Source organism: Somniosus microcephalus, chromosome 7 (genome assembly GCF_052327205.1).
Source record: "Somniosus microcephalus isolate GS21.2 chromosome 7, FLI_Smic_1.0, whole genome shotgun sequence".
Lineage (NCBI taxonomy): Eukaryota > Metazoa > Chordata > Chondrichthyes > Squaliformes > Somniosidae > Somniosus > Somniosus microcephalus.
In genome coordinates this window covers 35,438,376-35,453,810 of record NC_140993.1, presented here as the reverse complement: position 1 = coordinate 35,453,810, position 15,435 = coordinate 35,438,376, and the positions used below count along the sequence as shown (strand labels likewise).

The window sequence follows — 15,435 nt, the reverse complement described above, 5'->3', positions numbered from 1 at the left end:
CTCTTGAATTCAGAAGAATGAGAGGGGATCTCATTGAAGCATACACAATTATTACAGGGCTTGATAGGGTGGATGCTGGGAGAATGTTTCCCTTGGCTAGGGAGTCTAGAACCAGGGGCCACAGCTTCGGGATAAAGGGTAGGCCATTCAGGACTGAGATGAGAAGAAATTTCTTCACAGAGGGTGGTGAATCTTTGGAATTCTCTACCCCAGAGGGCTGTGGAGGCTCAGTCATTGGGTATATTCAAAACAGAAGTCGATAGATTTCTGACTAGTAAGGGCATCAAGGGATATGGCGATAGGGCCGGTGAATGGAGTTGAGGCAGAAGATCAGCCATGATCTCATTGAATGGCGGAGCAGGCTCGAAGGGCCGAATGGCCTGCTCCTGCTCCTATTTCTTATGTTCTTATTATGAGGTAGGTTTTAAGGAGCGTCTTAAAGGAAGAAGGAGAGGTAGAGAGGGGGAGAGGTTTAGAAGGGAATTCCAGAGCTTAGGGCCTTGGCAGCTGACAGCACATCCACCAATGGTGGAGCGATTAAAATCGAGGATGCTCAAGAGGCCAGAATTAGAGGAGCGCTGATATCTCGGAGGGTTGTGGGGCTGGAGCAGATTACAGAGATATGGAGGGGCGAGGCCCTGGAGGGATTTGAAAACAAGGATGAGAATTTTAAAATCGAGGCATTGCTTAACCGGGAGCCAATGTAGGTCAGCGAGCACAGGGGTGATGGGCGAACGGGACTTGGTGCGAGTTAGGACACGGGCAGCCGAGTTTTGGATGACCTCAAGTTTACATAGGGTAGAATATGGGAGGCCAGCCAGGAGTGCGTTGGAATAGTCAAGTCTAGAGGTAACAAAGGCATGGATGAGGGTTTCAGCAGCAGATGAGCTACATAGATACATAGAGATAGGAACAGGAGTAGGCCATTCGGCCCTTCGAGCCTGCTCCGCCATTCAATGAGATCATGGCTGATCTTCGTCTGAGATCATAGCTGATCTTACTGTTCAGTACCCCGTCCCCGCCTTTTCTCCGTAACCCTTAATCCCCTTAGCCTTCAGAAATATATCCAATTCTCTCTTGAAAATATTTATTGAATTAGCCTTCACAGCCCTCTGTGGCAGGGAATTCCATAGGCTCACCACTCTTTGAGTGAAGAAATTCTTCCTCATCTCTGTTTTAAATGATTTGCCCGCTATTTTTAGACTGTGGCCCCTGGTTCTGTGCTCCCCGGCCATTGGAAACATTCTCTCTGAATTCAGCCTGTCCAGGCCTGCCATAATTTTATATGTTTCGATGAGATCCCCTCTCAATCTTCTAAACTCCAGTGAGTACAAGCCCAAACTATTTAATCTCTCTTCGTAGGTCATTCCCGCCATTCCAGGTATCAGCCTGGTGAATCGCCGTTGCACTCTTTCCATGGCAAGAACATCCTTCCGCAGATGGGGCGACCAAAACTGTACACAATACTCCAGATGCGGTCTCACCAGCACCTTGTACAGCTGTAGTAAGGTATCCCTATTCCTATACTCGAACCCCCTTGATATGAAGGCCAACATACCATTTGCCTTCTTAATCGCCTGTTGCACCTGCATGCTGAGGCAGGGGCGGAGTACGGCGATGTTCCGGAGGTGGAAATAGGTGGTCTTAGTGTTGGCAAGGATATGGGTCCGGAAGCACATCTTGGGGTCAAGTACGACATCAAGGTTGTGAACAATCTGGTTCAGCCTCAGGCAGTTGCCAGTGAGGTGTTTTGAGTCAGTGGCTAGGGAACGGAATTTGCGGTGGGGCGGTCGAAGACAATGGCTTCAGTCTTCCTAACATTTAGTTGGAAGAAATTTCTGCTCATCCAGTATTGGATGTCAGACAAGCAGTCTGATAACTTAGAGACAGCGGAGGGCTTGAGAGAGATGGTGGTGAGGTAGAGCTGGTGTCGTCAGCGTACGTGTGGAAACTGACGCCGTGTTTTCAGATGATGTCGCCGAGGGGCAGCATGTAGATGAGAAATAGGAGGGGGCCAAGGACAGATCCTTGGGGGGGGGGCGGCGGGGGGATCTCAAAATTGCAGATCACAATTCGCTGAGGAAAAAAAATTCCCTTCCTCCCCCCAGCTTTTTTGCCAATTATCTTAAATCTGTGTCCTCTGGTTACCGACCCTCCTGCCAATGGAAACAGTTTCTCCCTATCTACTCTATCGAAACGCCTCAAGACATGGTCTCGGCTTCAATCACTAACTTCGCTATCGCATTCCGCGGCCTCAGAACCCTTTGTTTCTAACAAGTTAATAAGTTTCTCCTGCTCTCTATCCTAAATCTCTTACATTTAATCTTATATCGATGTCCCCTTGTACTAGACCCTTCAATCACAGGAAACAGTCAGTTTCTATCTGCCCAGACAGTCCCATCCCTTCAACAATTTTATCCACCTCTATCAAATCACCCCGTAATCCCCTCTCTTCTAACAAAAACAGCCTGAGCAAAGAAAATGATGCACGTTTGCTGAGCAACAATATGGTGTTGTGAATAAATTCCACTCCATATAAAAGACTTACATTTATGTAGCGCCTTTCACGACCACCGGACGACCCAAAGCGCTTTACAGGCAATGGGGTATTTTTTGAAGTGTAGTCACCGTTGTAATGTAGGAAACGCAGCAGCCAATTTGCACACAGCAAGCTCCCACAAACAGCTATGTGATACTGACCCGATAATCTGCTTTTTTGTGATGCTGATTGAGGGATAAATATTGGCCAGGTCACCGAGGATAACTCCCTGCTCCCATAGGATCTTTTACATCCATCTGAGAGAGCAGACGGGGGCCTTAATTTAACATCTCATCCGAAAGACTGCACCTCTGATTGTGCAGCACTCCCTCAGTATTGCGCTGGAGTATCAGCCTAGATGTTTGTGCTCAAGTGCCTGGAGTGGGACTTGAACCCACAACCTCCTGATTCAGAGGCACGAGTGCTACCCACTGAGCCACAGCTGATACTATGACAGCACGTTAACTATAGACAGTAACCACGAGGTTAAACTGGAAATGGGTGCAAACCATACTGGATATTGGATCGGCCACCCGTTATAGATCCTGGCCGATTTTCCTCTCGAGATCAATGGGTGTATAACGGACAACCCACGGAAGTTGAATTTTACCCCCGTGAACTCAGAAATTTCAGTTTGTGTCATTCGGCCTATTGTGTCTTTGCAGTGCTAGCTCTGTATTGAAGGCATCTAATCTGATCCAATGTTTTTACTCTTTCCCCAGACCCTTTAATATTTTCCCCTCTTCCAGTGTTTGTCTAAATCCCTGTTAAATGCTGTGATTGACTCAGCTTCAACAGCCACTAGCAGGAATCCAATTCATATTCTTGTGAGAAAAAAGTATTCTAACCTAAATGGTGAAAGATTGGGGAATGCAGATGCTCAAAGGGATCTGGGTGTCCTTGTACATGAGTCACTGAAAGTGAATGTGCAGGTGCAGCAAGCCATTAGGAAGGCAAATGGTATGCTGGCCTTGATTACAAGAGGATTTGAGTACAGGAGTAAAGAAGTCTTACTCCAATTATATAGGGCCTTGGTGAGACCACACCTGGAGTACTGTGTACAGTTTTGGTCTCCTTACCTAAGGAAGGATATACTTGCCATAGAGGGAGTGCAACGAAGGTTCACGAGATTGATTCCTGGGATGGCGGGACTGTCGTATGAGAAGAGATTGAGTAAACTAGGCCCGTATTCTCTTGAATTCAGAAGAATGAGAGAGGATCTCATTGAAGCTTACAAAATTATTACAGGGCTTGATAGGGTGGATGCTGGGAGAATGTTTCCATTGGCTGGGGAGTCCAGAACCAGGGGCCACAGCCTCAGGATAAAGGGTAGGCCATTCAGGACTGAGATGAGAAGAAATTTCTTCACACAGAGGGTGGTGAATCTTTGGAATTCTCTATCCCAGAGGGCTGTGGAGGCTCAGTCATTGGGTATATTCAAAACAGAAGTCGATAGATTTCTGACTAGTAAGGGCATCAAGGGATATGGCGATAGGGCCGGTGAATGGAGTTGAGGCAGAAGATCAGCCATGATCTCATTGAATGGCGGAGCAGGCTCGAAGGGCCGAATGGCCTCCTCCTGCTCCTATTTCTTATGTTCTTATGTTCTTCTCTTTATGCATAGTGCTGATCCTAAATTTATGTCCCTTGTACCCATTTTCCAACCAGTGGAAAGAACCCTTCACTACATGTCCTCTCAAAACCGTTCGCCCTTTTTGGCCACGCGGAACTATCTCTGTGCCTGAATGGTGAGGCCCGAGGCACACCCGATATTGGGCTCAGGCCTTGTTACCATTGAGCCAATGAACTGCAGACAGTAACGGGCAGCTCGCCGGTGCAGACTGGGCTACTGGGATGCCAGCAGCGACCCTCAGGTAAGTGATTCAAAGGATAGGGGGCCATTGGGGATGGGGGGCGCGACCGGGTCGGTAAAGCAGAGGGTGGTGAGGTAATCAGGTCGTGAGGTAGTGGCGGCTGGGAGGAGGTAGCGGTGGTGACGGTCTCAGTGGTGGGTGGGGGGGGAAGAGGGGGGGCAGTTACGGGAAGCGGCCCACATTCTTTGAATGTGGGGTTGGGAGGGGTACAGTTAGGCCGCTTGTAGACCTGGTTTTTCTCAGTACAGCCAGTGTCGGCTTCCTCAGGGTAAACCAATCTTGCAGTGGCGGGGGGGCCTAAAAAAGGCATTTGTTCCCTTATCAGCATATGGAAAGGCATGGGCACTGCCTGATGATTATTTGGCCTTTACCAATATGACGGGCGGCACACATCCGGCTCGTGATGAGTGTCCGCTCCCTGCCCGCCATATTGGAGAATCATAGAATCATAGAAAGTTACAGCACGGAAGGAGGCCATTTCGGCCCATCATTTCCGCGCCGGCCAACAAAGAGCTATCCAGCCTAATCCCACTTCCCAGCTCTTGGTCCGTAGCCCTGCAGGTTAGAGCATCCCAAGTGCACATCCAAGTACTTTTTAAATGTGGTTAGGGTTCCTGCCTCTACCACCCTTTCAGGCAGTGAGTTCCAGACCGCCACAACCCTCTGGGTGAAGAAATTTCCCCTCAAATCCCCTTTAAACCTTCCACCAATTACTTTAAATCTGTGCCCCCTGGTTTTTGACCTCTCTGCTAAGGGAAATAGGTCCTTTCTATCCACTTTATCTAGGCCCCTCATAATTTTATACACTTCAATAAGGTCTCCCCTCAGCCTCCTCTGTTCCAAGGAAAACAGACCCAGCCTATCCAGTCTTTCCTCATCGCTAAGATTCTCTACTCCCGGCAACATCCTTGTAAATCTCCTCTGTACCCTCTCTAGTGCAATCACATCTTTCCTGTAATGTGGTGACCAGAACTGCACGCAGTACTCTAGCTGAGGCCTAACTAGTGTTTTATACAATTGAAGCGTAACCTCCCTGCTCTTGTATTCTATGCCACGGCTAATAAAGGCAAGCATTCCGTATGCCTTCTTAACCACCTTTTAACTTGGCCTGCTACCTTCAGTGATCTGTGGACATGCACTCCAAGGTCCCTTTGTTCCTCTACACTATTCAGTGTCCTACCATTTAATGTGTATTCCCTTTCCTTGTTAGCCCTCCCCAAATGCATTACCTCACACTTCTCCGGATTGAATTCCATTTGCCACTGTTCTGCCCACCTGACCAATTTATTGATATCTTTCTGCAGTCTACAGCTTCCTTCTTCAGTATCAACCACACAGCTGATTTTAGTATCATCTGCAAACTTCTTACTCATACCCCCTATATTCAAGTCTAGAGCATTGATATATACCACAAAAAGCAAGGGACCTAGTACTGAGCCCTGTGGAACCCTTCTGGAAACAGCCTTCCAGTCACAAAAACACCCATCAACCATTACCCTCTGCTTCCTGTCTCCGAGCCAGTTTTGAATCCAACTTGACACTTTGCCCTGGATCCCATGGGCTTTTAACTTTGTGACCAGTCTGCCATGTGGAACCTTATCAAAAGCCTTGCTAAAGTCCATATAAACTACATCAAACGCACTACCCTCATCTACCCTCCTTGTTACCTCCTCAAAAAATTCAATCATGTTTGTCAGACACGACCTTTCCTTAACAAATCCGTGCTGACTATCCTTGATTAATCCGTGTCTTTCTAAATGAAGATTTATCCTGTCCTTCAGAATTCCTTCCAATAATTTTCCCACCACCGAGGTTAGGCTGACTGGTCTGTAATTACTCGGCCGATCCTTTTCTCCCTTTTTAAACAAGGGAGGGAGATAATGAAGTAGTCCAGTCCATGCCCGCATGCAACAAGACCTGGACGACGTTCAGGCTTGGGCTGATAAGTGGCAGGTAACATTCGCGCCACAGAAGTGCCAGGCAATGACTATCTCCAACAAGCGAGAGTCTAACCACCACCCCATGACTTTCAATGGCCCCCACTATCAACATCCTGGGAGGGTCACCATTAACCAGAAACTTAACTGGACCAGCCACATAAATACTGTGGCAACAAGAGCAGGTCAGAGGCTGGGCATTCTGCAGCGAGTGTCTCACCTCCTGACTCCCCAAAGCCTTTCCACCATCTACAAGGCACAAGTAAGATGGAATACTCTCCACTTGCCTGGATGAGTGCAGCTCCAACAACACTCAAGAAGCTCGACACCATCCAAGACAAAGCAGCCCGCTTGATTGGCACCCCATCCACCACCTTAAACATTTACTCCCTCCAACACCGGCGTACCGTGGCTGCAGTGTGTACCATCTACAAGATGCACTGCAGCAACTCACCAAGGCTTCTTCGGCAGCACCTCCCAAACCTGCGACCTCTTCCACCTAGAAGGACAAGGGCAGCAGGCGCATGGGAACACCACCACCTCCTAGTTCCCCACCTAGTCACACACCATCCTGACTTAGAAGTATATCGCCGATCCTTCATCGTCGCTGGGTCAAAATCCTGGAACTTCCTCCCTAACAGCACTGTGGGAGTACCTTCACCACACGGACTGCAGCGGTTCAAGAAGGCAGCTCACCACCACCTTCTCACGGGCAATTAGGGATGGGCAATAAATGCTGGCTTTGCCAGCGACGCCCACATCCCATAAACGAATTAAAAACAACACATTAGCAGTCCTCCAGCACCACACCTGAAGCCAGAGAGGATTGGAAAATGATGGTCAGGGCCTCTGCTATTTCCTATTTTGCTTCGCTTAACAGCCTGGGATACATTTCATCCGGACCTGGGGATTTATCCACTTTTAAAGCTGCTAAACCCCTTAATACTTCCTTTCTCACTATGTTTATTTCATCTAATATTGCACACGCCTCCTCCTGGATATCAATGTCTGCTTTGCCCCTCTCCTTTGTGAAAACAGACACACAGTATTCATTAAGAACCCTACCAACATCTCCCGCCTCCACACACAGATTACCCTCATGATGTCTAATCGGCCCGACCCTTTACCGCCCGAAAAACGGGCGCTGTGCGGCTGAATTTCTAGGCCTTTGATTAAATGCACTTACAAATGATCTACTTACTCTCGCACGTATTGTCAGAAGTAAAGGTTCCAGACCGCCATGGTTTCTGATGGTAACCAGGGCAACACTCACTGCAGCTCTCCCCACAGGTGTTGTGTTCACACTGGCACTGTAATCTCTGAAATATTTTATTTAAAAGAAAAAAAAGTTACTTTCTTTTCATCTCAAAAGTGTTCTACATTTCTGGTAACCCAGGAGGAAAAGACATTCAGAATTCATTACTTAAAGGCAGGATGTACATTGTAGATGCGATTGGAGAGTTGCTGAACGTGCATTTGTTATTTTCTTGGTCTGGCACCATTTCCTCTTAGTGCTTTGAACTTTAAAAAAAGTCTGATTCTATCCATTTTAGCCCAAACGCAGTAATTTCATTGAGATCAGCTTGTGTCAAAGCTGCACATACATCGACTAATCAAGAGTACTTGATTTGACTAAGGTTGTGCCCGGCAGCTGTTTCTGGTTTGCCTGAATCCAAACTCTGAATGGGGAATGGGGGGGGGGCGGGGGGAAACTACATTTCTGTTCTGTTTATTCAACCCAGAAAGCAAAGCTAAATTGGTTATTTCAGGTGGAATGCAACGGTCAAGAGGGGCAACATCAGACTGGAACAAAGATTAAATATAATTTCTGTGGCTAAATTCAAAGAAAATTGGATTTTTAAAAATGCTGCAACCTTTGGCCCATTCAAAAGCAACTTCGAAACACGTGTAATTTTTTTTTAATCATCTCACTCGGACCTCAGAGTTTTGCTTCGATACTCAGATTACATACTTTTATTATTGCAGCGCGTGCTGGGGAGTTGGGGGCGATAAATCTAATCCAGATTGAGAGGCACTGCTTGAGGCTAAGAACGCTATTTCATTCTCTCATTGTTGCAACGTCAACCAAAATGTTCTTGCATTTGGGCAAATACTGGGCGTGCAGTTAGCCATTCCTTTCGTGCATCTCCGATGAAGCCTTTCTACAACGGCAAAGCTGCATATTGGATTGGCAGAATCGGCAGTTTTCCTCTGTTAATTACAAGGGGTAACAAAATATTTTCTGTCTGTCAGAGCTGTTGCGCTGCTTTGCTTGATAACTTGTCACTCAATGCGCAGAGATGTCTGCTCTCGTCTCCATTTGGTCTTTACAGTGAAATATGTCGGGTAAAAGAGCTCGCGGCCAAACTTGGCTTCTACTATCCGGAATCGAGTACCCTGCCCTGCAAACCTAATTAGCTACTAGTTAATAATTTCAACGTTTAATAGTGACAGCCTTAAAGAGAGGCTCACCCTTTAAAAAAAATTAAGTTGCAGAAAATTGTTAAAGTTAACATCATCTATTATTTGCAATGTTTTTCTGTTTAATTAGGAGTGGGGATGACACAAAGAGAGGAACAGCTGCTTCCAGGGCTTACTGATCCCAATATCCCAAGACAGCACAATAAATAACAAGGTTACAGAAGCATCTTTAGTTACCAATATTTACTTCAGATTTAATTAGCGGCCTCAGGTACTTGAAATAGGTTAACCTGAACAACGACAACTTGCATTTATATAGCGCCTTTAGCGTAGGGAGACGTGCCCCGGAGAGATGGGGAGGGAAGTGTTACCCGCAATTCTTTGTAACCATTCCATTGTGAAATGTGATGCTCTCCAAACGAGATTGTGGGCTGGATTTCCCTCCACGATACAGCCTGAAATGATGAGGCGTGCCAGGAGTACTCCGCCTCCCACCGCAGCAGGGAACATGGCATTTAAACGACTGCAATGAGGTGGGGCCTGGGAAGCCAGATGATTTTTCCCGCCTCCCACCTCTACTACTGCTGACCCCAAGGACTGCCAGGAGAGGTGTGGAGGTAGCTCCTGCGGCAGAAGGATCTTTCAGGGGGGGGTCGAGGGCCCACTAGTGGACATTCCTCCATTGATCAGCCATGATCTCACTGAATGGCGGAGCAGGCTCGAAGGGCCGAATGGCCTACTCCTGCTCCTACCTTCTATCTCCTCTCCTCCCAATCACTGAACTTTCTTTTTAGGCATTGTCTCAGTCCGAGACCTAAATTACAAATGGCATTAGAATTTCTCTCCCCTTTAAAAGGTGGCTGCTCTCCTGTAGCTGCAGTGGGTGTCCCCTGCCGCGATGCTGCCACATTTCACTGGGTAGTGGCAGCAGACTCCCTCTCTCCTTCTGTGTGGCGGGCCTCTTGCCTGGAACCCGCACTGCATAACTAAGGACCCCCAACCCGAGGAACCTGGATCGGAGGGGGGGGGTCACAACGGGGTCAGCTGCAATCGTCAACAATGTCATCACTTTATTGCTCCACTCACAAGAGGAATAATTCTAAATTTAAGGCAGGATTTAAGATAACAATTAAACCAAGGTGAGCCAGCCCTAAAATAACAACACACTTCCCACAAATATTCATGATCGATCAGATCTTGAAACTGTGGTCAATTTTTATGACTGTACAATGCTATACATGCATGAATTTTTCGATGGACATATTCTGTTACGAACCATTAGCGTTTCATCCCATGGACAGCTGCGTGCATGACCGTAACAGATACACATGCCTCCAACTGAGACATCCTTGATGGAGTAGTAATACTGTGTAAGAAAATAAACCAGACGTAAATTGAAACCTGCTAGTATTCAGCGCAGCTCACTGCATTAAATTCCTGAATTCACAGAAGGTACAAACATGGGTTTTACATCCATACAATGAAGGCGTTTGAAACTTAGTTCTCATTTCATTAAAAACTGGGTTATGGCATGAACATCGCTAAATTGGTTACTTCAGCACTCACAGTCTAATTAGTTTGTTGTTGCTGGTTTGCAACCAAACAGATTCACTAGTTTCAAAGTAAAATTGTGCAAATAGAAAGATCCTACTTTAAAAGACAAAGCATAATCTACAAAGTTTCAACTGTATGGAAAAAGGGGTTTCAAACAATTTCTAACAAAGGAGGAGATTTTTAAACAAGTTATAAACCACTGTAAAACAAAAGAGAACAATCTTTTACGCCAAGACAAAACGTTGGATCCTCTCTATTCACACGGTGAAGTGTTTTGTTCCTCCCATCAACAAAAGGAAACAAATGCCAGAAATGGCCTTTTAACGGTTGCATTTTCCTTACCCGACGAGTAACAATTGGATCGACTTCCCTTGGGTCACGATAGCCAAGGGTCATGAGGTCAGCATTGAGTGTTCTGATGCGCTGAAGGAGGAGACGAATGTAACGAGCCGAGGTGAACTCCAACAAAGTAGGGGAAGGGTCATCAGCACTGGGCCTGCCATTGATCAGAGATGTGTGAATCTGCATATGGAGAAGACGGTATTGTGATTGCACCATTATATAAAAAAAACATGAATTAACAAGTCACTTAACCTCTCTGGGAAGTACAGAGCTAAATTCAGTGCATTATGAAAACACCACTTGGATTTTCACTTTCTCCTTCTCTGAAGAAGGTGCAACCAGCGTGTGCACTGCACTTCCTCAGAGCTTTGATCTTCTACTTTTTCGAATTCAAAACAAGAAGGTCAGTGGCCCTGGTGCAGGACCCCACTAAGCTTAAAAAGATTACAAGGCTAATTTGAAAGTAGTTACAGGAGCAGGTCAGAGGCTAGGTATTCTGCAGCGAGTGAACATCACCTCCTGACTCCGCAAAGCCTTTCCACCATCTACAAGGCACAAGTCAGGAGTGTGATGGAATACTCTCCACTTGCCTGGATGAGTGCAGCTCCAACAACACTCAAGAAGCTCAACACCATCCAAGACAAAGCAGTCCGCTTGATTGGCACCCCACTCACCACCTTAAACATTCACTCCCTCCACCACCGGCGTACCGTGGCTGCAGTGTGTACCATCTACAAGATGCATTGCAGCAACTCGCCAAGGCTTCTTCGACAGAACCTCCCAAACCCGCGACCTCTTCCACCTAGAAGGACAAGGGCAGCAGGTACAAGGGAACACCACCACCTCCAAGTTCCCCTCCAAGTTGCACACCATCCTGACTTGGAAGTATATCGCCGATCCTTCATCGTCACTGGGTCAAAATTCTAGAACTCCCTCCCTAACAGCACTGTGGGAGCACCTTCACCACACGGACTGCAGCGGTTCAAGATGGCGGCTCACCACCACTTCTCGAGGGCAATTAGGGATGGGCAGTAAATGCTGGCCTTGCCAGCGACGCCTACATCCCATAAATGGAAAAAAAAGGAAGTCGTTATTCGGTGGTAAAAACATTAATGGGCTAGAAATTGGGCACCTTAGCGCCTCCCGTTATCGCCTTCGGGGGGCGATAATGGGGCGCTAATTACTTACCGAGCGGGCACGGCAAGAAGATCGACTCCCGCTATATTTGGCGGCGGTATGGCGTTGTGTTCCGATCTCCTTCGCTCATAGGTCGTAACGTCATCGCCGCGCGCATCGCCCCAGACCCAAATTTCGGTTCCGCCTCCTGCAGCATCGCCGGGCGAAAATACCGGCAAGCTGCAGGGGGCGTTCATGGGGAGGCCGGGCACTTCGGGGGGCGATACTTAAAGGCGAGGTGGCCGAGGTAAGTGAAAAAAATTCAGAAATGCTGTTTCTGTTTTTTTTCCCAATTTTTCTTTCTCCAGCGCTCAATCAGCCCGGCACTCTACTGCATTGCATCGGGCTGAATTGCGGCTGCCGTCGGGGACCAGGTAAGTTTTTTCCTTGCAGGGCCTGCAGCGATGGCCCTTCCCTTTAAGGGAGGGAAGGAGCCTTCCAACGCAGCAGCGCTGCACGGGATATTGTACAGCGCAGCACCCCATCCGCCCCGCCTGCTGCCTGTTGCACTCCAGGAAGGAAGTGGAGCGCTTGATTTAGTGCTCCTCTTCCTTCCTGGAGCGCAAAACTGAATTTTTTTTCAAGTTGAAAAACATTAGCAGCTGCCGCTAATTTTTTCAACTTTTAAAGATTAGCGCCCCAAATGGGGCGATACCGAATTTCTCCCCCCTAATGTTCTAGAAGTCTGAAGACTTTAAGAGGAAAGAAAAACTGAGAGAAATAAGGAGTTTCATACTCGCCTACTGACTGCGTTGGTTGAACCTTCCTACCCTTCGAGAAGGACATGTTTCCACTGGTCTATTATTCAGAAAAAAAGAGTATGCATATATAGATGGGCACCGCTACTGATAGGTGCTTGATGAATGCCTTCTGCCTGGAACTTCTCATTTAGCATCCACGTCTATGAGATGGGATGTTTATGGTTTAGAGCCTGTCTTCAGATTGCCATCTGAATAAGGTTGTCATAGGTACCATTTCTAACTTTATTTTCTTGTGGAGCATTTTTTTGATTTTGTTAAGTTCATGTTGAACTCGAAATCCAGAGATTTGTTACTACATGTCAAGACAGCTCCAGAATGGAGGAATTAGCTTGTGAATGGAATAAAAAATAACCTGCCTTATCAAATACATTTTCCAAAAGTACAAGTGAATAATGGTGAAGCTGCACCTGCAAATCTTGGGTGGAAACACAAAGTAATTTGTCCAGCCTGCACTGATGGTTTCTGTCATCTATTTATTGGTAATGCGTTAGCTTGTTAAAAACCAGTGCTGGAAAGGTTGACTCCTCTGAGATTCTGCTTTGCTATCCATTCCATCAGGAAGACCACCGACTTCCATCTCTGTAGCATTGCCCACCTCCGCCCCTATCTTATCCCATCCACCAATGAAACCGTCATACAAGCCTTTTGTCACTTTCAGAAACTCCAGCTCACCCAGAACTCTGCTGCTCATAATCCTACCCTGCCCCAATTCGCGCTCATCCATTACTCACCCTCTCATATTTAAATTCTTGTCTTTGTCTTTAAATCCCTGCACGGCCTCACCCACCCTATGTCTGTAACCTCTTCCAGCCCTACGAACCCCACCCAGACCAGCCCACCCCCAACTCTCCGTATTTCTAATTCCAGCCTCGTGTGCATCCATCCCTCCATTCGCACGACTATTGGCAGCCATGCTTTCAACTACTAAGGTCCTTCGTTCTGGAGTCCCCTTCCTCAACCTCTCTGGCTCTCCATTTCCCTCTCCTCCTTTAAGACCCTCCTTAATACTAGTTCTTTTGGGCACCCCTCCAATCTCTCTTTCTCTGGTTCGGCATCGATTTTCCTCACGGCTCTCTGAAATGCTTTGGGATGTTTTTCTACCTTAATTGCACAATGCACAGAACAGAGAATTTTTTAGCACTGAATTTAGCCCCTCGTGGGGACACTTACACTGTTCCAATTTCCTGTCCTTTTCCCCAAACTAATCCAAACTTCCTGAATTCTTCCCATACCTTTATATATTCTTCTTTAAGAAATTATTCTGTACCTTTTTGAATGCTGTAATCAATTTAGCACTGATCACCCGTGTCCTTACTCGCACCAAGTCCCGTTCATCCAGCCCCCATGTGCTCGCTGACCTACATTGGCTCCCGGTTAAGCAACACCTTGATTTCAAAATTCTCATCCTTGTTTTCAAATCCCTCCATGGCCTCGCCCCTCCCTATCTCTGTAATCTCCTCCAGCCCCACAACTCCTCCGAAATATCTGCGCTCCTTTAATTCTGCCCTCTTGAGCATCCCTGATTATAATCGCTCAACCTTTGGTGGCCGTGACTTCTGTTGCCTAGGCCCTAAGCTCTGGAATTCCCTGCCTAAACCTCTCTACCTCTCTTTCCTCCTTTAAGATGCTCCTTAAAACCTACCTCTTTGACCAAACTTTTGGTCACTTGCCCCAATTTCTCCTTATGTGGCTCGGTGTCAAATTTTCTGTCTTATAATATTCCTGTGACGCGCCTTGGGACATTTTACTATGTTAAAGGTGCTATATAAATACAAGTTGTTGTTGTTGAAAAGCAATGCACTTTGCAATAACTCTATGTGAAAAGGCTTCTTCTAATCTCCCCAGTTTTGTATCTAGTGCTTTGTTAGCCGATCTCAACCAGAGCATAAATAGGAGAAAGCTACAATTGGCCTCAGCGCCCCTGGACGATGAGTTGGGGGTTTGTGGGGGGGGGGGGCGGAAATCAACAAGGACTCCTGCTCCTGATCGCTATCCATTGACCCCTGTGGACTACAGGTTCTGGTGCCTCTTACATTTTCGAAGAACTTACCTAATGCACCATCTAGGTTCACATATGGAAAACTGCTCCGGGCAGGCAGGGGGTGGGGTACCAGAGGGTGCTGCTTGTCACCCACTGAATTGCACCTCAGCATGTGTCAACACCTTCAGGAGAGAAGGGATGAAAATTGGAGAAGGGTGGAAGAAAGCTCCCATCCACCTTCCCATGGGCTATAGTGGTTTCGGATCATTAGTCTTAGCATGTGTAGAAGAATGAATAAAGGATGGCTCGCACTTTCTCCAATACTTTAGAAACAGTGCCTGAGGAATAATAATCATTATAGTGGAACTTGTTTCGATTAGCCTCTCTAGCAGACAGTACAATCGCTCAAGTATATAAACAAAATTAAATCACACTTAACAAATAGGAATAGCTACTGACATCAGACACTGGCCTTCTGTTCAAAATCGATTAAATTTTACGGTTTATAATCCATGTTATGCAATAGCTACAAGCCCCAATTTTTCTCTTGGGCCTTTGCTTGTCGGGGGGCAGGGCATGCCAACATTTAGTGTGCTGCCCCTAGCGCGTTGTGTGGGCGCAGCCTAATTTGTTATTGTATGGGTGAGCTCCAGGCATTGGGAATGCCTCTGATTGGGAGCTCACTCATTTCTGGACAGGAAATCCATGATGCTGCACTCCTTAAAGGGCCTGCAGCAGTTTAAAGAGCCATTGCTGACTCCACGTCCAAAGGCGCTCAATGTGGGGAAGTGTGAGGTCATCCACTTTGGATCCAAGAAACAAACAAGCAATCAGCAAGAGGCTAGAAACT

At 46.9% G+C, this 15,435-nt stretch overlaps 1 protein-coding gene across 1 annotated transcript in view; it reads right to left on the bottom strand.

Annotated features, from left to right (window-relative positions):
* lama1 (laminin, alpha 1) overlaps positions 1-15,435 on the bottom strand; it is a 406,389-nt gene that overhangs the window by 232,161 nt on the left and 158,793 nt on the right. The window contains exons 5-7 of the mRNA XM_085992396.1: positions 10,668-10,847; positions 10,048-10,137; positions 7,552-7,669 (exon numbers count right to left, since the gene is read on the bottom strand). Coding sequence (XP_085848522.1) covers positions 7,552-7,669; positions 10,048-10,137; positions 10,668-10,847 — 388 coding nt within the window. The remainder of the gene's footprint in view (positions 1-7,551; positions 7,670-10,047; positions 10,138-10,667; positions 10,848-15,435) is intronic.